Source organism: Onychomys torridus, unplaced genomic scaffold (genome assembly GCF_903995425.1).
Source record: "Onychomys torridus unplaced genomic scaffold, mOncTor1.1, whole genome shotgun sequence".
Classification (NCBI taxonomy): Eukaryota; Metazoa; Chordata; class Mammalia; order Rodentia; family Cricetidae; genus Onychomys; species Onychomys torridus.
In genome coordinates, this window is record NW_023411719.1 from 4,555 (window position 1) to 26,489 (window position 21,935).

Consider the following 21,935-nt stretch of genomic DNA (forward strand, 5'->3'; position numbering starts at 1 on the left):
GCCCAGCTATGTTCATAGCAGCATTATTCATAATAGCCAGAACCTGGAAACAACTTAGATGCTCCTCAGCTGAAGAATGGATTAAGAAAATGTGGTACATATACATAATGGAGTACTACTCAGCAGAGCAAAACAATGACATCATGAAATTTTCAGGCAAATGGATGGAACGAGGAAATATCATCCTGAGTGAGGTAACTCAGACTCAGAAGGAAAAAATGGTGTGTACTCACTCATAAGTAGATACTAGATACAAACCAAAGGGTAATCAGACTGCAAACCACAGATCCAGGGAGGCTATTTAGCAGGGGAGACCCTAGGATGACTGTGGCTAATAGGTTTTGGTTTTGCCCAATCACTGGGCAAGCTCTAGTGAAATATTTCACTGTTAGGATAAGAATTTGAGCTGGGCGATGGTGGCACACTCCTTTCATTCCAGCACTGGGGAGGCAGAGCCAGGTGATCTCTGTGAGTTCGAAGCCAGCCTGGACTACCAAGTGAAAACCAGAGAAACCCTGTCTCCAAAAACCAAAAAAAAAAAAAAAAAAAAAAAATTGTACCAGATCAAGCTGATGAAAGAAAATGCTGGCTGTATTTTCAGGAGGAAAGGCTAAAATCTTTTAAGATTATGGATTAGCCTATAGAAAAATGTCTGCCATATTCAAACAGTGAAGAGAAAGATGAGTAGGAATCTCACTTACACAAATTAAGTAAAACATAGCTCTCTGAACAGATGAAGATAGGTTTCTTCTGTATCCCATAATCTAATCAATATTTATACGTATAATTCAGCTATCATTTGGCTTAAAAGGGCTTATTGGGAAATGTTATCATTTTTATTATTTTCTACAGAGAAAATATTTCCCAGTTTCAAATAACCCTGGACTTTTAAATTATAACCTGTTTCTATGTTCAAACTACCTGTGTATTATTTCTCCTGCAGTTGTACATAAAATGTTTTTACATTAAAAAAGAACAAATACTATAGAATTGTATTACATGAAATATATAGAAAAAAAGAAAAAAGAAATATATGGAATATACAAATTCATAGACACAGAAAGATTAGACGTTATCTCAGGATGGAGAAGAAAAGAATATAGAGCAATGATTTCCTAAGTACAGGATCTCTGTTTTATATGATGGAAAAACCCACAAATGGACAGTAGTATCAGGACATGATATCATGAATGTAATAAATCAATACAATTAATGTAATTAAAGAATATCATAAATATAGTAATTGAATGAATAGTGTGAATGTAATCAACACAAATGTAATTAATATCATGAGTGTAATTCATGAGTATTATGAGTATTATGAGTATAATTTAAAAATTAATTTAAAAAAAAAAAGGAAGGGAACAGAGGAAGGTACCCAGTGTTGACCTCTGGCCTCTGCAAGCACATGAGAGCACATTCACCATATACGTAGACACAAACTTATTCAATGAATAAATTTGCCTACCCCACAAACCAAGGGAGGGAAGGAAAGGAGGAAGAGAGGAGAAGAGTCTTTTCTCTCAGGGACTGGAGAGGTGGCTCTGTGGTTAAGAGCACTGGCTGCTCTTCCAGAGGCCCCAGCTTCAATTCCCAGCACCCACCTGGCAGCTCACACTGTCTGTCATTCCAGTTGCAGGGGATCTGACACCCTCACACAGACACACATTCATACAAAACACCAATGCACATAAAATAAAGTTTAAAAAAAGTAAAGAATCCTTTCCTCACCATCTTTCCCGTCAGTCACACTACATTGTTAATACAAACTACAGTGGCACATGCCTATAAGCCCAAGCCCAGCCCTCAGGAAGCAGAGGCAGGAGAAAAGCCTAAATGTTGCCAGTAGGGGACCACAGGTCTACACAGTAAGTTCCAGGCAGGCCAAGGTTACAAAACAGGATCCTCCCTCTAAATAGTAAATAAATTTGGCTCCAATAGGAAACAATTTTTAAAGGACGTGTTTAGTTTTATTGTATGTGTACTTGGTTTGTTTTTAGATTTCTTTTTAATTTTAGGAGGATGTGCTCAAGTGTATGTTTGTACACCATGTGTGTGCAGTACCAGTTGAGTTCAGATCCCCTCCAAGCTGAGTTACAGTTACGAGATACAGAGAAACCTTGTCTGGAAAAAACCAAAAAATAAGTAAAGAAAGAAAAGGGAAGGAAGGAAGGAAGGAAGGAAGGAAGGAAGGAAGGAAGGAAGGAGGGAAGGATGTTAGTTGCCTGGAGATTAGAGGTCATAGTCACTTACCAGAAGCAGGGCAGAGGTAGAACACGCCCTTAATCCCATCACAAGTCAGACAGAGTCTCCGTGTTTTCAAGGACACAGGCAAGCATGGGGACACACCTTTAATCCTTTAATCCCAGTATCCACCCTAGAGAACTCAAGGTCCTTATAGACAGGCAGTGATGAGGAAGTCACGTGGTTGGGTTTAGAGCCAATGAGAAGGCAGAACAGAGGACTATAAAATGACAGGACCCAGGAAGAAGGCTCTCTCTCTGGAGAAGCAACGCCAACGAGTGGTAAGCTAAAGGCTGTTCGCTGGTGCTCTGATCTCTTGGCTTTTGAACTCTGTATTTGGTTCTGTGTTTCTTAAAGGCCTGAGCCACCCTGGCTTCTAATGGTTAACTGCCCCCTCTGATCTCCAGGCAAGCTTTACTTTTCAGAACACCAACAAAATACCACGTAAGAGCTTGACCTCTAAACTAATCAGTGTTGAAGATAGGTATTAGGAAGCTAGCCTCAGCAGCAGTGAAGGGGAAAGACTTTCTGAAAGTAGCCAGGCAGGGGTGCTGCAGGCCCTTTTAGCCCAAGCACTCTGGAAGCAGAGGCAGGGGGAATCTCTGAGTTTTAGGCCAGCCTGGTCTACAAGTCAAGTTCGGAGATCCAGGACAGCCAGAGCTGTTGTTACACAGAGAAACCCTGTCTAGAAAACAACAACAAAAAAGGGCTCCTTAGCTCAAGGGACATGCAAGCGGCTCTCAGGATGATGGCCAAGCAGGAGCGAAGCTGGTGGAGGCTACACCCGACAGAGGACGCGCTGGCGACCATGGAGGTGAAGCAGGAGCCTCTGAGCCCCGAACCTGTGGACGCCCCAGCCTCTGCTAGCTGGAGCCGGTCCCCAGGCAAAAGGAAACACAAGTCCTCAGGGAGAAGAAGCGAGTCTCCACGGACCAAGAGAAGCCGGAGTTCCCACTACTCCTCGGTCAGAGTGAAGCAGGAACGTGAGGACCATGCACGGAGAGGTCGAGAGCATCACCAGCCCCGGAAGCCATCAGAACGGTGCCAGGGCAGAACTGGGAAGAGAGAGCGAGACCAGCACTCCAGTGGTTCCTACCAAAGGAGGAGCTGGGATGAGAGGCCTGTCAGTGGGCAGGGTCGGGATGGAGACAGCCAGATTCTGCAGGCCCAGGAAGAAGAGAGGAACTTTCAGGATGCCAGGCGCCTCCGCCAGGAGCATCGCCAGCAGAAGGAAGGTGCTGGTGGTGAGGCTCAGGAGGTGATCCCTCGCCCTGCTGGTAACAGAAGTAAAGAGGTGCCTGTTAAAGAAAAACCAAGCCTTGAACTTTCTGGGGCACTTCTTGAGGACACCAATACCTTCCGGGGTGTGGTCATTAAGTACAACGAACCCCCAGAAGCCCGGATCCCCAAAAAACGGTGGCGTCTCTACCCCTTTAAAAATGACGACATGCTTCCGGTCATGTACATCCACAGGCAGAGTGCTTACCTTCTGGGTCGGGATCGCCTCATCGCCGACATTCCCATCGACCATCCCTCTTGCTCAAAGCAGCATGCAGTCTTCCAGTACCGGCTTGTGGAGCACAGGCGTGCCGACGGCACAGCTGGACGGACGGTGAAGCCCTACATCATTGACCTGGGCTCAAGCAATGGAACCTTCTTGAACCACGCGCGTATTGAGCCACAGAGATACTACGAACTGAAGGAAAAGGATGTCCTTAAATTTGGGTTCAGCAGCAGAGAATATGTCTTGCTCCATGAGTCTTCAGACACCTCTGAAGCAGACAGAAAGGAAGAGGAAGAGGAGGAAATGGTGTCTGACAGCTAGCAACTGAGAAGCTTCCCGCACTGTTAGAAACCATTGTGAGTGGAGGCCTTGGGTTGACTCTCCAGCGTGTCCTTTTACCTTAAATATTTCCTGTGTTGCTGCCCAGCTGTGTGGCCCTAGGAGAACTCTGACTTCATGTTTTGTTGAACTCGGTACTGCAGCCGCCTGACTGTGGGCGTTTGTTTGCAGAACAATCTCACCAACAACCCCATGTGGAGTTTTGGACAAAGTGTGTGTCTGTGGTGGGCGCATTCTGAACTGGTGCACAAGGAAACTTAAGCCTTTGGAATGTGCACTGTGGCTTGTTCTCTTTGTACAGTTTCTTGGGACCTATACAGTCGTTGAGCTTTGTGGACAAGGAGTTTTGCTTGGGGGACAAACTCTAGAACAGAGAATCTTAGTAAGCTTTGGGTGTCACCAAAACAACTTCCGACATACACCAAAGGTCAGCACATAGAAGCTGATTTGGCACTTAGTGTTTTTGGGGGGGCGGTGACAATTTGCTACATGACCCCATTATTGACTGTCGAAGCTAAACGGACACTCTGTGACACCTGTGTAGACATGAGTATGTAGGGAGGTCATGACTTCTAATAGATGCTGGTGTCCTATCAAGCACTGTGTTCTGGAGCTGCGTCCTATGAGTATTCCTGATTCCGCACGAAACACAAGACATGGCAGCTTTGATCGTCTGGTCTTTTTCTTCAGCTTTGCATTTTCAAATGTTACCTCTCTTTTCTCCCTTTGAGAATCACACTGCCTGACTTTGTAGAGGAGTTGGGTAGTTTCCACATTTCTAGGTTTCATCTTTGACTATGTGTTGGTATTTACTTCTCAAGGGTGGAAAGCAAGGGGCAGCCCAGCTTCTGAACTTCCCACCTGGGGTCTGGGTAAACAGAAAGGAGGTCATTACTTACAGTATGTGTGCTTGTAAATGGTGTTTTCCATATCTTCATACCACAGTGTTTTGTAATAGAAATAATTCCACATGATAGGCAAAGCCTGTCTGCATTTAGAGAGCAGGTTTGCATCTACATGTATTTTTGAGACTAAAAGAAATAAAATTTGTAACTATCAAAAAAATTTTATGTATATGAGTGCTTTGTAATTTGTGCATGCCTTCGAAGGCCAGAAGAAGGTGCTGGATGCTCTGGAGCTGGAATTAGAGACAAAGTCAGTCACTATGTGGGTGCTGGCAACTGAACCCAGCTTCTGTCTCCCAAGAGCTGGGATTGAAGGCGTGTGTCACCAAGGCCAAGCCTGATGCCTGGTTTTATTCTCAGCCCTCCAGACGTAGGAAGCAGGTGGATCTCTGTGAGTTCAGGGCCAGTCTGATCTACAGGCTCTAGGCCAGGCAAGAGTACTAAGGGTACTAAGGGAACCCTGTCTCCCAAAACAAAAGGAAATGCTGCAGAGAGGGCTCAGCTGGCTCCCTGGGGTTTACATAAAAAGCCAGATGTGGTGGCAGGCCTTTGAAATCCTAGCAGTCCTTTAGGGCCTTGGGAGGTGGGGACAGGAGACCCACTCAAGAACCCCTCTGACCTGCTAGCTGGCATGGGTACTACACGTCTGAGGAGCAGAAACAAGAGAAAGCATGCCTCAGGCAAGTCTAAGGCAAGGACAGTCTCCCCAAAGCTATTCTCAGGTCACACATGTGCTGGGGCGTGCTCATACACACAAAAACACAATACTGTAAAATAAATAAATCTTTAAAAATGAAGAAAGAGACAAACTTTGAAGGACATTGTGATGGAGAAAATGAAATGATCGGGACAGCATTTACCTAGGGAGATCTACACTGAGTCGGAGAACTAAGAAAAACCAAAAACAAACGTGTATGAAGTGGTGCGCTCCAGAGCACATGCATTTTGGAGGCCAGAGGATGATGTAGAGTGTCCTTGCTTAGGCACTACCGACTTTAAAAAAAATATTGAGGGGTTGGGGACTTAGTTCAGTGGTAGAGTGCTTGCCTAGCAAGCTCAAGGCCCTGGGTTAGTTCCTCAGCTCTGGAGAAAAAAAAATTGAGACAGTGTCTCTGGCCTGGGTTCCCAAAGTAGGCTTGGCTGGCTGCCCAGTGAGCCCCTGGGATCTGCCTCTCTCCACATCCTTAGCCCTGGGATTACAATCACACACTACCACACTTGCTTTTATTATTATTTAGTTGTTGATTGATTAATTATTAGTGTGTGTGTTTGTGTGTGTGTGTGTGTGTGTGTGTGTGTGTGTGTGTGTGTGTGTGTGAATGAGGGCAGGCAACTGTGTGCCACAACGAGCATGTGAAGGTCAGAGGACCACTTTGGGGAGTCAGTTCTATCCTCCCACCACAGGTCCTGGGGATTGAAGCCAGGTCATCAGACTTGGGGGGCAACGCTGTTGTACCCAGCTATCTTGCCAGCCCAGATTAGCACATTCTTCAGAATCAGCCTAAGGAGAAGCATTGACAAGGGGAAGAAGGCAGAGCTCACGAGAGTGACTAGAACAGGGACCTGGGGACACTCCAGCCTACTCCACCGTGCACACTTGTGAGCCCAACATTGTCCTTAATGGTCAGGAAATTTGAGTGGGAAACTTCATCTCCTGTATTCAGGTTCACTAAGAGAGCGCACAGTGAAGTAGACCCCAGCTGGAACAAAATTTGAAGAACTGATTGAACCAAGTTTCTCACTGGTTTAAGTCAGTTGGGGAGCCTTCATGTTTCAGCCACGGTTCTCTGTTCTTTCTGTCTCCGTAAACATCTTGTCCTAGTTCCTTTCATCCCAGATTACTGTCCACCAGTGACATCACTTCCCTCCTACAACAGACGTTCTACAGCAAAACATTTTGTTGGTTTTTTTTCTATTTTTGAGACAAGGTTTCTCTGGGTAGCCCTGGCTGTCCTGGAACTCCCTGTCTAGACAAGGCTGGCCTTGAACTCACAGAGATCCGCCTGCCTCTGCCTCCTGAGTGCTGGGAGTAAAGGTGTGCGCCACCATGCCTGGCTTACAACAAAACTTTCTAATTGGAGGCCCTTGGCCTTGAATTCTTTTTCTTCCACCAAGTCACTCCACCATTTCTACAGTGTCTCCACTGTCATCACCTTGCAGAAGATGTAATACAGCTGTGGTAATGACAAACACCTGTAACGCTAACCCTTGTGAGGTTGAAGCAGGAAGGTTGTGAATCTGCGGTCAGCTGGGATACGTAGAGAAAATCTCAACACACACAGAAAATGGAGGTGGCTTAGCGGCTGAAGTGGTTAGGGTGCATGCATGAGGACCTACATTCAGACCCACAGCGCCTGTGTAAAGGCCAGTCACTGCAACCAGCACAGGAGAGTGTGGGGGGAGGGGGAGGCAATGGACACATGCCAACCATGATGACAGATAGGCTGTTGGCTGGCCAGCCTAGGGTCAGTGAACACTGGGTTCAGTAAGTGTAGATGTAATTCTGAGTGGTCTCATTAAATAAGAAACACAGAGCCAAAGGCAGAGTGAAAAGCCCAGAGACTGAGCAGCAGCCAAGAGCTGAGACCACCTTCTTACTCCTCACTGTCACTTTTGTCCTTCTTCTCAGAGAGTGACCTACTTCCTGTGTGTCTATATTTTTATTGACTTTCTGTTCTGCCTTCTCATTGGTTGTAAACCCAACCATATGACTTCTTTGCCACTGCCTTTCTATAAAGACCTCCAGGTCTCCAAGGTTGATACTTGGATTAAAGGTGTGTGGTCTCCAAGCTGGCTATGTCCTTGAACACACTGACTCTGCCTGCCATGTGATAGGATTAAGGGCCTGTGCTACCACTGCCAGACTTCTGCTCAATGGCTTGCTATTAGCTCTGACCCCCAGGCAACTTTATTTATTAACATACAAATAAAATCACATTTCAGCACAAATTAAAATATCACCATAAGTGAATGTCCTGGTTGGTTTTGTTTTCAGCTTGATACAAGCTATTGATCTGAGAAGGGGAACCTAAAATGAGAAAATGTCTCCATCGTATTGTCTGTAGACAAGATTTAGGAAGTTTTCTTGATTAATGAGCGATGGGACAGGCCCAGCTGATTGTGCTGTGTCACCCTTGGGCAGGTGGTCCTGGGTCACATAAGAAAGCAGACTGAGGGAGCCATTGGGAGCAAGTCAGTAAGCAGCACTCCTCCATGACCTCTGCCTGCCTCCAGGTTTCTTCCCTGAGTTTCAGCCTTGGTTTCCCCTGATGACCCATAAGCCAAGTAAACCCTTTCTTCACCAAGTTGCCTTTGGTCACTGTAGCTGGAAGGTTTCCTGGGTCCAGCCCAGTCCCATAGCTGCTCGGTCCCAAGTAAACACAAATAGCCAGAAGTTTCTCCTGTCTGCACAGCCAGTGGTCCAAACGAATCTCTGCTGTCCACAGTCCATAGCCTCTTATAAAATAATTACTCAGAGGCTTACTATTACTTACACACTGTTTGACTGAGGCTGAGGCTTTTTGTTAGCTAGCTCTTACAACTTAACTCAACCTATTCCTATCAATCTGTTTTGCCATGTTGCCCATGGCCTTGTCGTTACCGGTTTGCTGACATCTTGTTGCTCCTTAGGTGGTGTGAGTCTCTCATCCTGCCTTTCTCTTTCCTGCACCTCTGCTTCGATTTCCAGCCTGCTTCTGAGATGCCATGCCGCAGGCCAATGCAGCTTATTTATTAACCAATGGGAACAGCATATTCACATCCTACAGAAAGACATCTCATAGCAAGTCATGGTCTTTATCATAGCAATAGAAACCTTAGACAGTGATAAAACCTGTCACAAAAATAATAAAAATTAAAAAAAATAAGATGGAGCCAGGCGTTGGTGGCGCAGACCTTTGATCCTAGCATTCGGGAGGCAGAGGAAGGTGGATCTCTGTGAGTTTGAGGACATCCTGGTCTACAGAGCAAGATCCAGTACAGGCACCAAAGCTACATGGAGAAATCCAGTCTTGAAAACAAAACAAAAAAAAAACCCGAACAAACAAAGAAAAAACCACAACAACAACAAAAAAGAAACTAGACATCAAAATATTGCACAATCCTGGGCTAGAGAGATGGCTCAGAAGTTAAGAGCACTGCTTGTTCTTCCAGAGGTACTGAGTTCAATTCTCAGCAACCACATGGTGGCCCACAACCACCTGTAATGAGATCTGGTGCCCTCTTCTGGTGTGCAGGTGTACATGCAGATAGAGCACTGTATATGTAATAAATAAATTAAAATAAATAAAAAAAATAGTGAACAATCCAATTAAAACATGGGCTATCCCAGCACTCAGGAGGCAGAGGCAGGCAGATCTCTGTGAGTTTGACGCCAGCCTGGTCTCCAAAGCAAGTTCCAGGAAAGGTGCAAAGCTACACAGAGAAACCCTGTCTCGAAAAACCAAAATAAATAAAAATAAAAATAAATAAAAAGTGGGCTAAAGAGCTAAACAGAGAATTCTCAAAAGAAGAATCTCAAATGGCTGAAAGACACTTGAGGAATTGCTCAACATCCTTAGTCATCAGAAAAATGCAAATCAAAATGACTCTGAGATACCATCTTACACCTGTCAGAATGGCTGAGATCAAAAGCACTGCAGACAGCTTATGTTGGAGAGGATGTGGAGCAAGGGGAACTCTCCTCCACTGTTGGTGGAAGTGTAAACTTGTACAACCACTGTGGAAATCGGTATGGCAGTTTCTCAGCAAACTGGGAATCAATCTACCTCAAGACTCAGCCATACCACTCTTGGGCATATATGCAAGGAATGCTCAATCATACCACAAATATAAATGCCCAGCTATGTTCATAGCAGCATTATTCATAACAGCCAGAACCTGGAAACAACCTAGATGCTCCTCAGCTGAAGAATGGATTAAGAAAATGTGGTACATAAACGTAATGGAGTACTACTCAGCAGAGCAAAACAATGACATCATGAAATTTTCAGGCAAATGGATGGAACGAGGAAATATCATCCTGAGTGAGGCAACTCAGACTCAGAAGGAAAAATATGGTATGTACTCACTCATAAGTAGATACTAGATACAAACCAAAGGGCAATCAGACTGCAAACCACATATCCAGGGAGGCTATTTAGCAGGGGAGACCCTAGGATGACTGTGGCTTATAAGTTTTGGTTTTGCCCAATCACTGGGCAAGCTTTAGTGAAACATTTCACTGTTAGGATAAGAATTTGGGCTGGGCAATTGTGGCACACTCCTTTCATTCCAGCACTGGGGAGGCAGAGCCAGGTGATCTCTGTGAGTTCGAAGCCAGCCTGGGCTACCAAGTGAAAACCAGAAAAACCCTGTCTCCAAAAAAAAAACAAACAAAAAAACAAACAAACAAAAAAAAAATTGTACCAGATCAAGCTGATGAAAGAAAATGCTGGCTGTATTTTCAGGAGGAAAGGCTAAAATCTTTTTAGATTTTGGATTAGCCTATAGAAAAATGTCTGCCATATTCAAACAGTGAAGGGGAAGATGAGTAGGAAACTCACTTACACAACTTAAGTAAAACTTAGCTCTCTGAACAGATGAAGATAGGTTTCTTCTGTATCCCATAATCTAATCAATATTTATACGTATAATTCAGCTATCATTTGGCTTAAAAGGGCTTATTGGGAAATGTTATCTCAGGATGGAGAAGAAAAGAATATAGAGCAATGATTTCCTAAGTACAGGATCTCTGTTTTATATGATGGAAAAACCCACAAATGGACAGTAGTATCAGGACATGATATCATGAATGTAATAAATCAATACAATTAATGTAATTAAAGAATATCATAAATATAGTAATTGAATGAATAGTGTGAATGTAATCAACACAAATGTAATTAATATCATGAGTGTAATTCATGAGTATTATGAGTATTATGAGTATAATTTAAAAATTAAAGGAAGGGAACAGAGGAAGGTACCCAGTGTTGACCTCTGGCCTCTGCAAGCACATGAGAGCACATTCACCATAAACGTAGACACAAACTTATTCAATGAATAAATTTGCCTACCCCACAAACCAAGGGAGGGAAGGAAAGGAGGAAGAGAGGAGAAGAGTCTTTTCTCTCAGGGACTGGAGAGGTGGCTCTGTGGTTAAGAGCACTGGCTGCTCTTCCAGAGGCCCCAGCTTCAATTCCCAGCACCCACCTGGCAGCTCACACTGTCTGTAATTCCAGTTGCAGGGGATCTGACACCCTCACACAGACACACATTCATACAAAACACCAATGCACATAAAATAAAGTTTAAAAAAAGTAAAGAATCCTTTCCTCACCATCTTTCCCGTCAGTCACACTACATTGTTAATACAAACTACAGTGGCACATGCCTATAAGCCCAAGCCCAGCCCTCAGGAAGCAGAGGCAGGAGAAAAGCCTAAATGTTGCCAGTAGGGGACAACAGGTATACACAGTAAGTTCGAGGCTAGCCAAGGTTACAAAACAGGATCCTCCCTCTAAATAGTAAATAAATTTGGCTCCAATAGGAAACAATTTTTAAAGGACGTGTTTAGTTTTATTGTATGTGTACTTGGTTTGTTTTTAGATTTCTTTTTAATTTTAGGAGGATGTGCTCAAGTGTATGTTTGTACACCATGTGTGTGCAGTACCAGTTGAGTTCAGATCCCCTCCAAGCTGAGTTACAGTTACGAGATACAGAGAAACCTTGTCTGGAAAAAACCAAAAAATAAGTAAAGAAAGAAAAGGGAAGGAAGGAAGGAAGGAAGGAAGGAAGGAAGGAAGGAAGGAGGGAAGGATGTTAGTTGCCTGGAGATTAGAGGTCATAGTCACTTAACAGAAGCAGGGCAGAGGTAGAACACGCCCTTAATCCCATCACAAGTCAGACAGACTCTCCGTGTTTTCAAGGACACAGGCAAGCATGGGGACACACCTTTAATCCTTTAATCCCAGTATCCACCCTAGAGAACTCAAGGTCCTTATAGACAGGCAGTGATGAGGAAGTCACGTGGTTGGGTTTAGAGCCAATGAGAAGGCAGAACAGAGGACTATAAAATGACAGGACACAGGAAGAAGGCTCTCTCTCTGGAGAAGCAACGCCAACCAGTGGTAAGCTAAAGGCTATTCGCTGGTGCTCTGATATCTTGGGTTTTGAACTCTGTATTTGGTTCTGTGTTTCTTAAAGGCCTGAGCCACCCTGGCTTCTAATGGTTAACTGGCCCCTCTGATCTCCAGGCAAGCTTTACTTTTCAGAACACCAACAAAATACCACGTAAGAGCTTGACCTCTAAACTAATCAGTGTTGAAGACAGGTATTAGGAAGCTAGCCTCAGCAGCAGTGAAGGGGAAAGACTTTCTGAAAGTAGCCAGGCAGGGGTGCTGCAGGCCCTTTTAGCCCAAGCACTCTGGAAGCAGAGGCAGGCGGAATCTCTGAGTTTTATGCCAGCCTGGTCTACAAATCAAGTTCGCAGATCCAGGACAGCCAGAGCTGTTGTTACACAGAGAAACCCTGTCTAGAAAACAACAACAAAAAAGGGCTCCTTAGCTCAAGGGACATGCAAGCGGCTCTCAGGATGATGGCCAAGCAGGAGCGAAGCTGGTGGAGGCTACACCCGACAGAGGACGCGCTGGCGACCCTGGAGGTGAAGCAGGAGCCTCTGAGCCCTGAACCTGTGGACGCCCCAGCCTCTGCTAGCTGGAGCCGGTCCCCAGGCAAAAGGAAACACAAGTCCTCAGGGAGAAGAAGCGAGTCTCCACGGACCAAGAGAAGCCGGAGTTCCCACTACTCCTCGGTCAGAGTGAAGCAGGAACGTGAGGACCATGCACGGAGAGGTCGAGAGCATCACCAGCCCCGGAAGCCATCAGAACGGTGCCAGGGCAGAACTGGGAAGAGAGAGGGACACCAGCACTCCAGTGGTTCCCACCAAAGGAGGAGCTGGGATGAGAGGCCTGTCAGTGGGCAGGGTCGGGATGGAGACAGCCAGGATCTACAGGCCCAGAAAGAAGAGAGGAACTTTCAGGATGCCAGGCGCCTCTGCCAGGAGCATCGCCAGCAGAAGGAAGGTGCTGGTGGTGAGGCTCAGGAGGTGATCCCTCGCCCTGCTGGTAACAGAGGCAAAGAGGTGCCTGTTAAAGAAAAACCAAGCCTTGAACTTTCTGGGGCACTTCTTGAGGACACCAATACCTTCCGGGGTGTGGTCATTAAGTACAACGAACCCCCAGAAGCCCGGATCCCCAAAAAACGGTGGCGTCTGTACCCCTTTAAAAATGAGGACATGCTTCCGGTCATGTACATCCACAGGCAGAGTGCTTACCTTCTGGGTCGGGATCTCCTCATCGCCGACATTCCCATCGACCATCCCTCTTGCTCAAAGCAGCATGCAGTCTTCCAGTACCGGCTTGTGGAGCACAGGCGTGCCGACGGCACAGCTGGACGGACGGTGAAGCCCTACATCATTGACCTGGGCTCAAGCAATGGAACCTTCTTGAACCACGCGCGTATTGAGCCACAGAGATACTACGAACTGAAGGAAAAGGATGTCCTTAAATTTGGGTTCAGCAGCAGAGAATATGTCTTGCTCCATGAGTCTTCAGACACCTCTGAAGCAGACAGAAAGGAAGAGGAAGAGGAGGAAATGGTGTCTGACAGCTAGCAACTGAGAATCATCCCGCACTGTTAGAAACCATTGTGAGTGGAGGCCTTGGGTTGACTCTCGCGCGCGTCCTTTTGCCTTAAGTCTTTCCTCTGTTGCTGCCCAGCTGTGTGGCCCTAGGAGAACTCTGACTTCATGTTTTGTTGAACTCGGTACAGCAGCCGCCTGACTGTGGGCGTTTGTTTTCAGAACAATCTCACCGACAACCACTGAATGTTGAGTTTTGGACTAAGTGTGTGTCTGTGGTGGGCGCCTTCCGAACTGCTGCACAAGGAAACTTAAGGCCTTGGAATGTGTACTGTGGCTTGTTCTCTTTGTACAGTTTCTTGGGACCTATACAGTCATTGAGCTTTGTGGACAAGGAGTTTTGCTTTGGAGACAAACTCTAGAACAGAGAATCTTAGTAAGCTTTGGGTGTCACCAAAACAACCTCCGGCATACACCAAAGGTCAGCTCATAGAAGCTGATTTGGCACTTAGTGTTTTTTGGGGGGTGACAATTTGCTACATGACCTCATTATTGACTGTCGAAGCTAAATGGACACTGTGACACCTGTGTAGACATGACTATGTAGGGAGGTCATGACTTCTTCCAATAGATGCTGGTGTCCTATCATGCACTGGGTTGTGGAGCTGCGTCCTGTGAGGATTCCTGATTCCCCACGAAACACAGACATGGCAGCTTTGATCATCTGGTCTTTTTCTTCAGCTTTGCATTTTCAAATGTTACCTCTCTTTTCTCCCTTTGAGAATCACACTGAATGACTTTGCAGAGGAGTTGGGTAGTTTCCACATTTCTAGGTTTCATCTTTGAGTATGTGTTTGTATTTACTTCTCAAGGGTGGAAAGCAAGGGGCATCCCAGCTTCTGAACTTCCCACCTGGGGTCTGGGTAAACAGAAAGGAGGTCATTACTTACAGTATGTGTGCTTGTAAATGGTGTGTTTCAGATCTTCATACCACAGTGTTTTGTAATAGAAATAATACCACATGATAGGCAAAGCCTGTCTGCATTTAGAGAGCAGGTTTGCATCTACGTGTATTTTTGAGACTAAAAGAAATAAAATTTGTAACTATAAAAAAATATTTTATGTATATGAGTGCTTTGTACTTTGTGCATGCCTTCAAAGGCCAGAAGAAGGTGCTGGATGCCCTGGAGCTGGAATTAGAGACAATGTCAGTCACTCTGTGGGTGCTGGGAACTGAACCCAGCTTCTGTCTCCCAAGAGCTGGGATTGAAGGCATGTGTCACCACGGCCAAGCCTGATGCCTGGTTTTATTCTCAGCCCTCCAGAGGTAGCAGGTGGATCTCTGTGAGTTCAGGGCCAGTGTGATCAACATGCTCTAGGCCAGGCAAGAGTACTAAGGGTACTAAGGGGAACCCTGTCTCCCAAAACAAAACAAAGTGCTGCAGAGAGGGCTCAGCTGGCTCCCTGGGGTTTACATAAAAAGCCAGATGTGGTGGCAGGCCTTTGAAATCCTAGCAGTCCTTTAGGGCCTTGGGAGGTGGGGACAGGAGACCCACTCAAGAACCCCTCGGGCCTGCTAGCTGGCATGGGTACTACACATCTGAGGAGCAGAAACAAGAGAAAGCATGCCTCAGGCAAGTCTAAGGCAAGAACAGTCTCCCCAAAGCTATTCTCTAGTCACACATGTGCTGGAGCGTGCTCATATGCACAAAACACAATACTGTAAAATAAATAAATCTTTAAAAATGAAGAAAGAGACAAACTTTGAAGGACATTGTGATGGAGAAAATGAAATGATCGGGACAGCATTTACCTAGGGAGAACTACACTGAGTCGGAGAACTAAGAAAAACCAAAAACAAACGTGTATGAAGTGGTGCACTCCAGAGCACATGCATATTGGAGGCCAGAGGATGATGTAGAGTATCCTTGCTTAGGCACTACTGACTTTAAAAAAAAAAACTTGAGGAGTTGGGGACTTAGTTCAGTGGTAGAGTGCTTGCCTAGCAAGCTCAAGGCCCTGGGTTCGGTCCTCAGCTCTCCAAAAAAAAAACTGAAACAGTGTCTCTGGCCTGGGATCCCAAAGTAGGCTTGGCTGGCTGCCCAGTGAGCCCCTGGGATCTGCCTGTCTCCACACCCTTATCCCTGGGATTACAAGCACACACTACTACACTTGCTTTTATTATTATTTAGTTGTTGATTAATTATTAGTGTGTGTGTGTTTGTGTGTGTGTGTGTGTGTGTGTGTGTGTGTGTGTGTGTGTGTTGTCTGCATGTATGAATGCAGGCAGGCACGTGTGTGTGTGTGCCACAGTGCTCATGCAGAGATCAGAGAATCATCCCCAGTAGTCCTTCCCTGTTGTGGGTCCGTCAAGCTTATAGGCGAGTACTTTTATCTGCTGAGCCAGCTTGTTGAGCTACCTTGGCATTGTGAAAATGTGGGTCCTCAGGATTGAACACCAGTTCCTCATGCTTGCAAGGCAAGCGCTTAATAGATTGAACTATCTCCCCAGCACTGGAAAGAACACTTCAGAAACGTTCGAGCCGTGCCTTCAGAGAGATGTAGCTGCTCCTGCTTTGGCTCCATTAACACTGCGTCTTTGGCCCCATCTCTCCTTCCTTTGCTACCTTCCATCACCCAGAACTGTTTCTCTGTTCCTCTGTCTTCTCTTGTTCTTCTCACAAACACCATCCCTTTAAATAATCTCAAATTCTCCCAGGTCTTCAAATTCACATTAATGCAAATGATCTCCAACTCTGTATCTCTTTGCTCTGCAATCACATTTCCACTGGCCTTCTAGACTCCTCTGCTGGGCTTTGTGGTTAATACCTCTTTGTTACACTCTGGTTCTGAGGGTCTCCTTCATTGTCAATGGATCCTGTCCAAATCCCTTGCCTTGCAAGTGACTGATTGAAATGAGCACAACTATTCCTTTTGGTCCCAAGGAATAGTTCAGGGAGGGCCTAAATGAGACCCAGCATAGGCATTGAAAGTCAAATCTAGAGGGAATAAAAGACCCCCTACCCCTCCAGCATAGTCAGTCATGAGCACATGGAAAAGGTCAAAGGAGTGAGTGAAAGCATTCTTTTAAATAATACATACACAGGGTGGCTGTGGTGGTGCACGCCTTTAATCCCAGCACGTGGGAGGCAGAGCCATACCACTCTTGGGCATATACGCAAGGAATGCTCAATCATACCACAAATATAAATGCCCAACTATGTTCATAGCAGCATTATTCATAATAGCCAGAACCTGGAAACAACTTAGATGCTCCTCAACTGAAGAATGGATTAAGAAAATGTGGTACATAGACATAATGGAATACTACTCAGCACAGCAAAACAATGACATCATGAAATTTTCAGGCAAATGGATGGAACAAGGAAATATCATCCTGAGTGAGGTAACTCAGACTCAGAAGGAAAAATATGGTATGTACTCACTCATAAGTAGATACTAGATACAAACCAAAGGAAAATCAGACTGCAAACCACAGATCCAGGGAGGCTATTTAGCAGGGGAGACCCTAGGATGACTGTGGCTTATAAGTTTTGGTTTTGCCCATCACTGGGCAAGCTTTAGTGAAACATTTCACTGTTAGGATAAGAATTTGGGCTGGGCGATGGTGGCACACTCCTTTAATTCCAATTCCAGCACTGGGGAGGCAGAGCCAGTTGATCTCTGTGAGTTCAAAGCCAGCTTGGGCTACCAAGTGAAAAGCACAAAGCTACACAGAGAAACCCTGTCTTGAAAAACAAAAAAAACCAAAAAAACAAACAAACAAATAAAAAAAATTGTACCACATCAAGCTGATGAAAGAAAATGCTGGCTGTATTTTCAGGAGGGAAGGCTAAAATCTGTTTAGATTATGGATTAGCCTATAGAAAAATGTCTGCCATATTCAAATAGTGAAGAGGAAGATGAGTAGGAATCTCACTTACACAACTGGAGTAAAACATAACTCTCTGAACAGATGAAGATAGGTTTCTTCTGTATCCCAGAATCTAATCAATATTTATATGTATAATTCAGCTATTATTTGGCTTAAAAGGGCTTATTGGGAAATGTTATCATTTTAATATTTTCTACAGAGAAAATATTTCCCAGTTTCAAATAACCCTGGACTTTTAAATTATAACCTGTTTCTATGTTCAAACTACCTGTGTATTATTTCTCCTGCAGTTGTACATAAAATGTTTTTACATTAAAAAAGAACAAATACTATAGAATTGTATTACATGAAATATATAGAAAAAAAGAAAAAAGAAATATATGGAATATACAAATTCATAGACACAGAAAGATTAGACGTTATCTCAGGATGGAGAAGAAAAGAATATAGAGCAATGATTTCCTAAGTACAGGATCTCTGTTTTATATGATGGAAAAACCCACAAATGGACAGTAGTATCAGGACATGATATCATGAATGTAATAAATCAATACAATTAATGTAATTAAAGAATATCATAAATATAGTAATTGAATGAATAGTGTGAATGTAATCAACACAAATGTAATTAATATCATGAGTGTAATTCATGAGTATTATGAGTATTATGAGTATAATTTAAAAATTAATTTAAAAAAAAAAAGGAAGGGAACAGAGGAAGGTACCCAGTGTTGACCTCTGGCCTCTGCAAGCACATGAGAGCACATTCACCATAAACGTAGACACAAACTTATTCAATGAATAAATTTGCCTACCTCACAAACCAAGGGAGGGAAGGAAAGGAGGAAGAGAGGAGAAGAGTCTTTTCTCTCAGGGACTGGAGAGGTGGCTCTGTGGTTAAGAGCACTGGCTGCTCTTCCAGAGGCCCCAGCTTCAATTCCCAGCACCCACCTGGCAGCTCACACTGTCTGTCATTCCAGTTGCAGGGGATCTGACACCCTCACACAGACACACATTCATACAAAACACCAATGCACATAAAATAAAGTTTAAAAAAAGTAAAGAATCCTTTCCTCACCATCTTTCCCGTCAGTCACACTACATTGTTAATACAAACTACAGTGGCACATGCCTATAAGCCCAAGCCCAGCCCTCAGGAAGCAGAGGCAGGAGAAAAGCCTAAATGTTGCCAGTAGGGGACCACAGGTCTACACAGTAAGTTCGAGGCTAGCCAAGGTTACAAAACAGGATCCTCCCTCTAAATAGTAAATAAATGTGGCTCCAATAGGAAACAATTTTTAAAGGACGTGTTTAGTTTTATTGTATGTGTACTTGGTTTGTTTTTAGATTTCTTTTTAATTTTAGGAGGATGTGCTCAAGTGTATGTTTGTACACCATGTGTGTGCAGTTCCAGTTGAGTTCCGATCCCCTCCAAGTTGAGTTACAGTTATGAGATACAGAGAAACCTTGTCTCGAAAAAACCAAAAAATAAGTAAAGAAAGAAAAGGGAAGGAAGGAAGGAAGGAAGGAAGGAAGGAAGGAAGGAAAGAAGTTAGTTGCCTGGAGATTAGAGGTCATAGTCATTTAGCAGAAGCCAGGCAGAGGTAGCACACACCCTTAATCCAATCACCAGGCAAGCAGAGTCTCTGTGTTTTCCAGGACACAGCCAAGCATGGTGTCACACCTTTAATCCTTTAATCCCAGTATCCACCATAGAGAACTGGAGGTCTGTATAGACAGGCAGTGATGAGGAAGTCACGTGGTTGGGTTTAGAGCCAATGAGAAGGCAGAATAGAGGACTATAAAATGACAGGACCCAGATAGAAGGCTCTCTCTCTGGAGAAGCAACGCCAACTAGTGGTAAGCTAAAGGCTGTTCGCTGGTGCTCTGATCTCTTGGGTTTTGAACTCTGTATTTGGCTCTATGTTTCTTAAAGGCCTGAGCCACCCTGGCTTCTAATGGTTAACTGCCCCCTCTGATCTCCAGGCAAGCTTTACTTTTCAGAACACCAACAAAATACCACGTAAGAGCTTGACCTCTAAACTAATCAGTGTTGAAGATAGGTATTAGGAAGCTAGCCTCAGCAGCAGTGAAGGGGAAAGACTTTCTGAAAGTAGCCAGGCAGGGGTGCCTCAGGCCCTTTTAGCCCAAGCACTCTGGAAGCAGAGGCAGGGGGAATCTCTGAGTTTTAGGCCAGCCTGGTCTACAAGTCAAGTTCGGAGATCCAGGACAGCCAGAGCTGTTGTTACACAGAGAAACCCTGTCTAGAAAACAACAACAAAAAAGGGCTCCTTAGCTCAAAGGACAGGCAAGCGGCTCTCAGGATGATGGCCAAGCAGGAGCGAAGCTGGTGGAGGCTACACCCGACAGAGGACGCGCTGGCGATCCTGGAGGTGAAGCAGGAGCCTCTGAGCCCTGAACCTGTGGACGCCCCAGCCTCTGCTAGCTGGAGCCGGTCCCCAGGCAAAAGGAAACACAAGTCCTCCGGGAGAAGAAGCGAGTCTCCACGGACCAAGAGAAGCCGGAGTTCCCACTACTCCTCGGTCAGAGTGAAGCAGGAACGTGAGGACCATGCACGGAGAGGTCGAGAGCATCACCAGCCCCGGAAGCCATCAGAACCGTGCCAGGGCAGAACTGGGAAGAGAGAGGGACACCAGCACTCCAGTGGTTCCCACCAAAGGAGGAGCTGGGATGAGAGGCCTGTCAGTGGGCAGGGTCGGGATGGAGACAGCCAGGATCTACAGGCCCAGGAAGAAGAGAGGAACTTTCGGGATGCCAGGCGCCTCTGCCAGGAGCATCGCCAGCAGAAGGAAGGTGCTGGTGGTGAGGCTCAGGAGGTGATCCCTCGCCCTGCTGGTAAAGGAAGCAAAGAGGTGCCTGTTAAAGAAAAACCAAGCCTTGAACTTTCTGGGGCACTTCTTGAGGACACCAATACCTTCCGGGGTGTGGTCATTAAGTACAACGAACCCCCAGAGGCCCGGATCCCCAAAAAACGGTGGCGTCTGTACCCCTTTAAAAATGAGGACATGCTTCCGGTCATGTACATCCACAGGCAGAGTGCTTACCTTCTGGGTCGGGATCGCCTCATCGCCGACATTCCCATCGACCATCCCTCTTGCTCAAAGCAGCATGCAGTCTTCCAGTACCGGCTTGTGGAGCACAGGCGTGCCGACGGCACAGCAGGACGGACGGTGAAGCCCTACATCATTGACCTGGGCTCAAGCAATGGAACCTTCTTGAACCACGCGCGTATTGAGCCACAGAGATACTACGAACTGAAGGAAAAGGATGTCCTTAAATTTGGGTTCAGCAGCAGAGAATATGTCTTGCTCCATGAGTCTTCAGACACCTCTGAAGCAGACAGAAAGGAAGAGGAAGAGGAGGAAATGGTGTCTGACAGCTAGCAACTGAGAAGCATCCCGCACTGTTAGAAACCATTGTGAGGGGAGGCCTTGGGTTGACTCTCCAGCGCGTCCTTTTGCCTTAAGTCTTTCCTGTGTTGCAGCCCAGCTGTGTGGCCCTAGGAGAACTCTGACTTCGTGTTTTGTTGAACTCGGTACAGCAGCCGCCTGACTGTGGGCGTTTGTTTGCAGAACAGTCTCACCGACAACCACTGAATGCTGAGTTTTGGACTAAGTGTGTGTCTGTTGTGGGCGCCTTCCGAACTGCTGCACAAGGACACTTAAGGCCTTGGAATGTGCACTGTGGCTTGTTCTCTTTGTACAGTTTCTTGGGACCTATACAGTCGTTGAGCTTTGTGGACAAGGAGTTTTGCTTTGGAGACAAACTCTAGAACAGAGAATCTTAGTAAGCTTTGGGTGTCACCAAAACAACCTCCGGCATACACCAAAGGTCAGCACATAGAAGCTGATTTGGCACTTAGTGGTTTTGGGGGGGGTGACAATTTGCTACATGACGTCATTATTGACTGTCGAAGCTAAACAGACACTGTGACACCTATGTAGACATGAGTATGTAGGGAGGTCATGACTTCTTCCAATAGATGCTGGTGTCCTATCCTGCACTGGGTTGTGGAGCTGCGTCCTGTGAGGATTCTTGATTCCCCAGGAAACACAGACATGGCAAGTTTGATCATCTGGTCTTTTTCTTCAGCTTTGCATTTTCAAATGTTACCTCTCTTTTCTCCCTTTGAGAATCACACTGCCTGACTTTGTAGAGGAGTTGGGCAGTTTCCACATTTCTAGGTTTCATCTTTGAGTGGAAAGCAAAGGGCAGCCCAGGTTCTGAACTTCCCACCTGGGGTCTGGGTAAACAGAAAGGAGGTCATTACTTACAGTATGTGTGCTTGTAAATGGTGTGTTTCAGATCTTCATACGACAGTGTTTTGTCATAGAAATGATACCACATGATAGGCAAAGCCTGTCTGCATTTAGAGAGCTGGTTTTCATCTACGTGTATTTTTGAGAC

At 45.4% G+C, this 21,935-nt stretch overlaps 3 protein-coding genes across 3 annotated transcripts; all 3 read left to right on the forward strand.

The window, feature by feature from the left end:
• Positions 1-2,971: 2,971 nt before the first annotated feature.
• On the forward strand, positions 2,972-4,069 carry LOC118575315 (smad nuclear interacting protein 1-like). Its single transcript, XM_036175906.1, has one exon. The coding sequence runs from the start codon at positions 2,972-2,974 to the stop codon at positions 4,067-4,069; it is 1,098 nt and encodes a 365-aa protein (XP_036031799.1).
• Positions 4,070-12,547: 8,478 nt separating this feature from the next.
• LOC118575317 (smad nuclear interacting protein 1-like) lies at positions 12,548-13,645 on the forward strand. The gene has a single exon (XM_036175907.1). It carries the CDS (start codon positions 12,548-12,550, stop codon positions 13,643-13,645), a length of 1,098 nt encoding a protein of 365 aa, XP_036031800.1.
• Positions 13,646-19,834: 6,189 nt separating this feature from the next.
• LOC118575318 (smad nuclear interacting protein 1-like) lies at positions 19,835-20,911 on the forward strand. The gene has a single exon (XM_036175908.1). It carries the CDS (start codon positions 19,835-19,837, stop codon positions 20,909-20,911), a length of 1,077 nt encoding a protein of 358 aa, XP_036031801.1.
• The last annotated feature ends 1,024 nt before the right edge of the window (positions 20,912-21,935 follow it).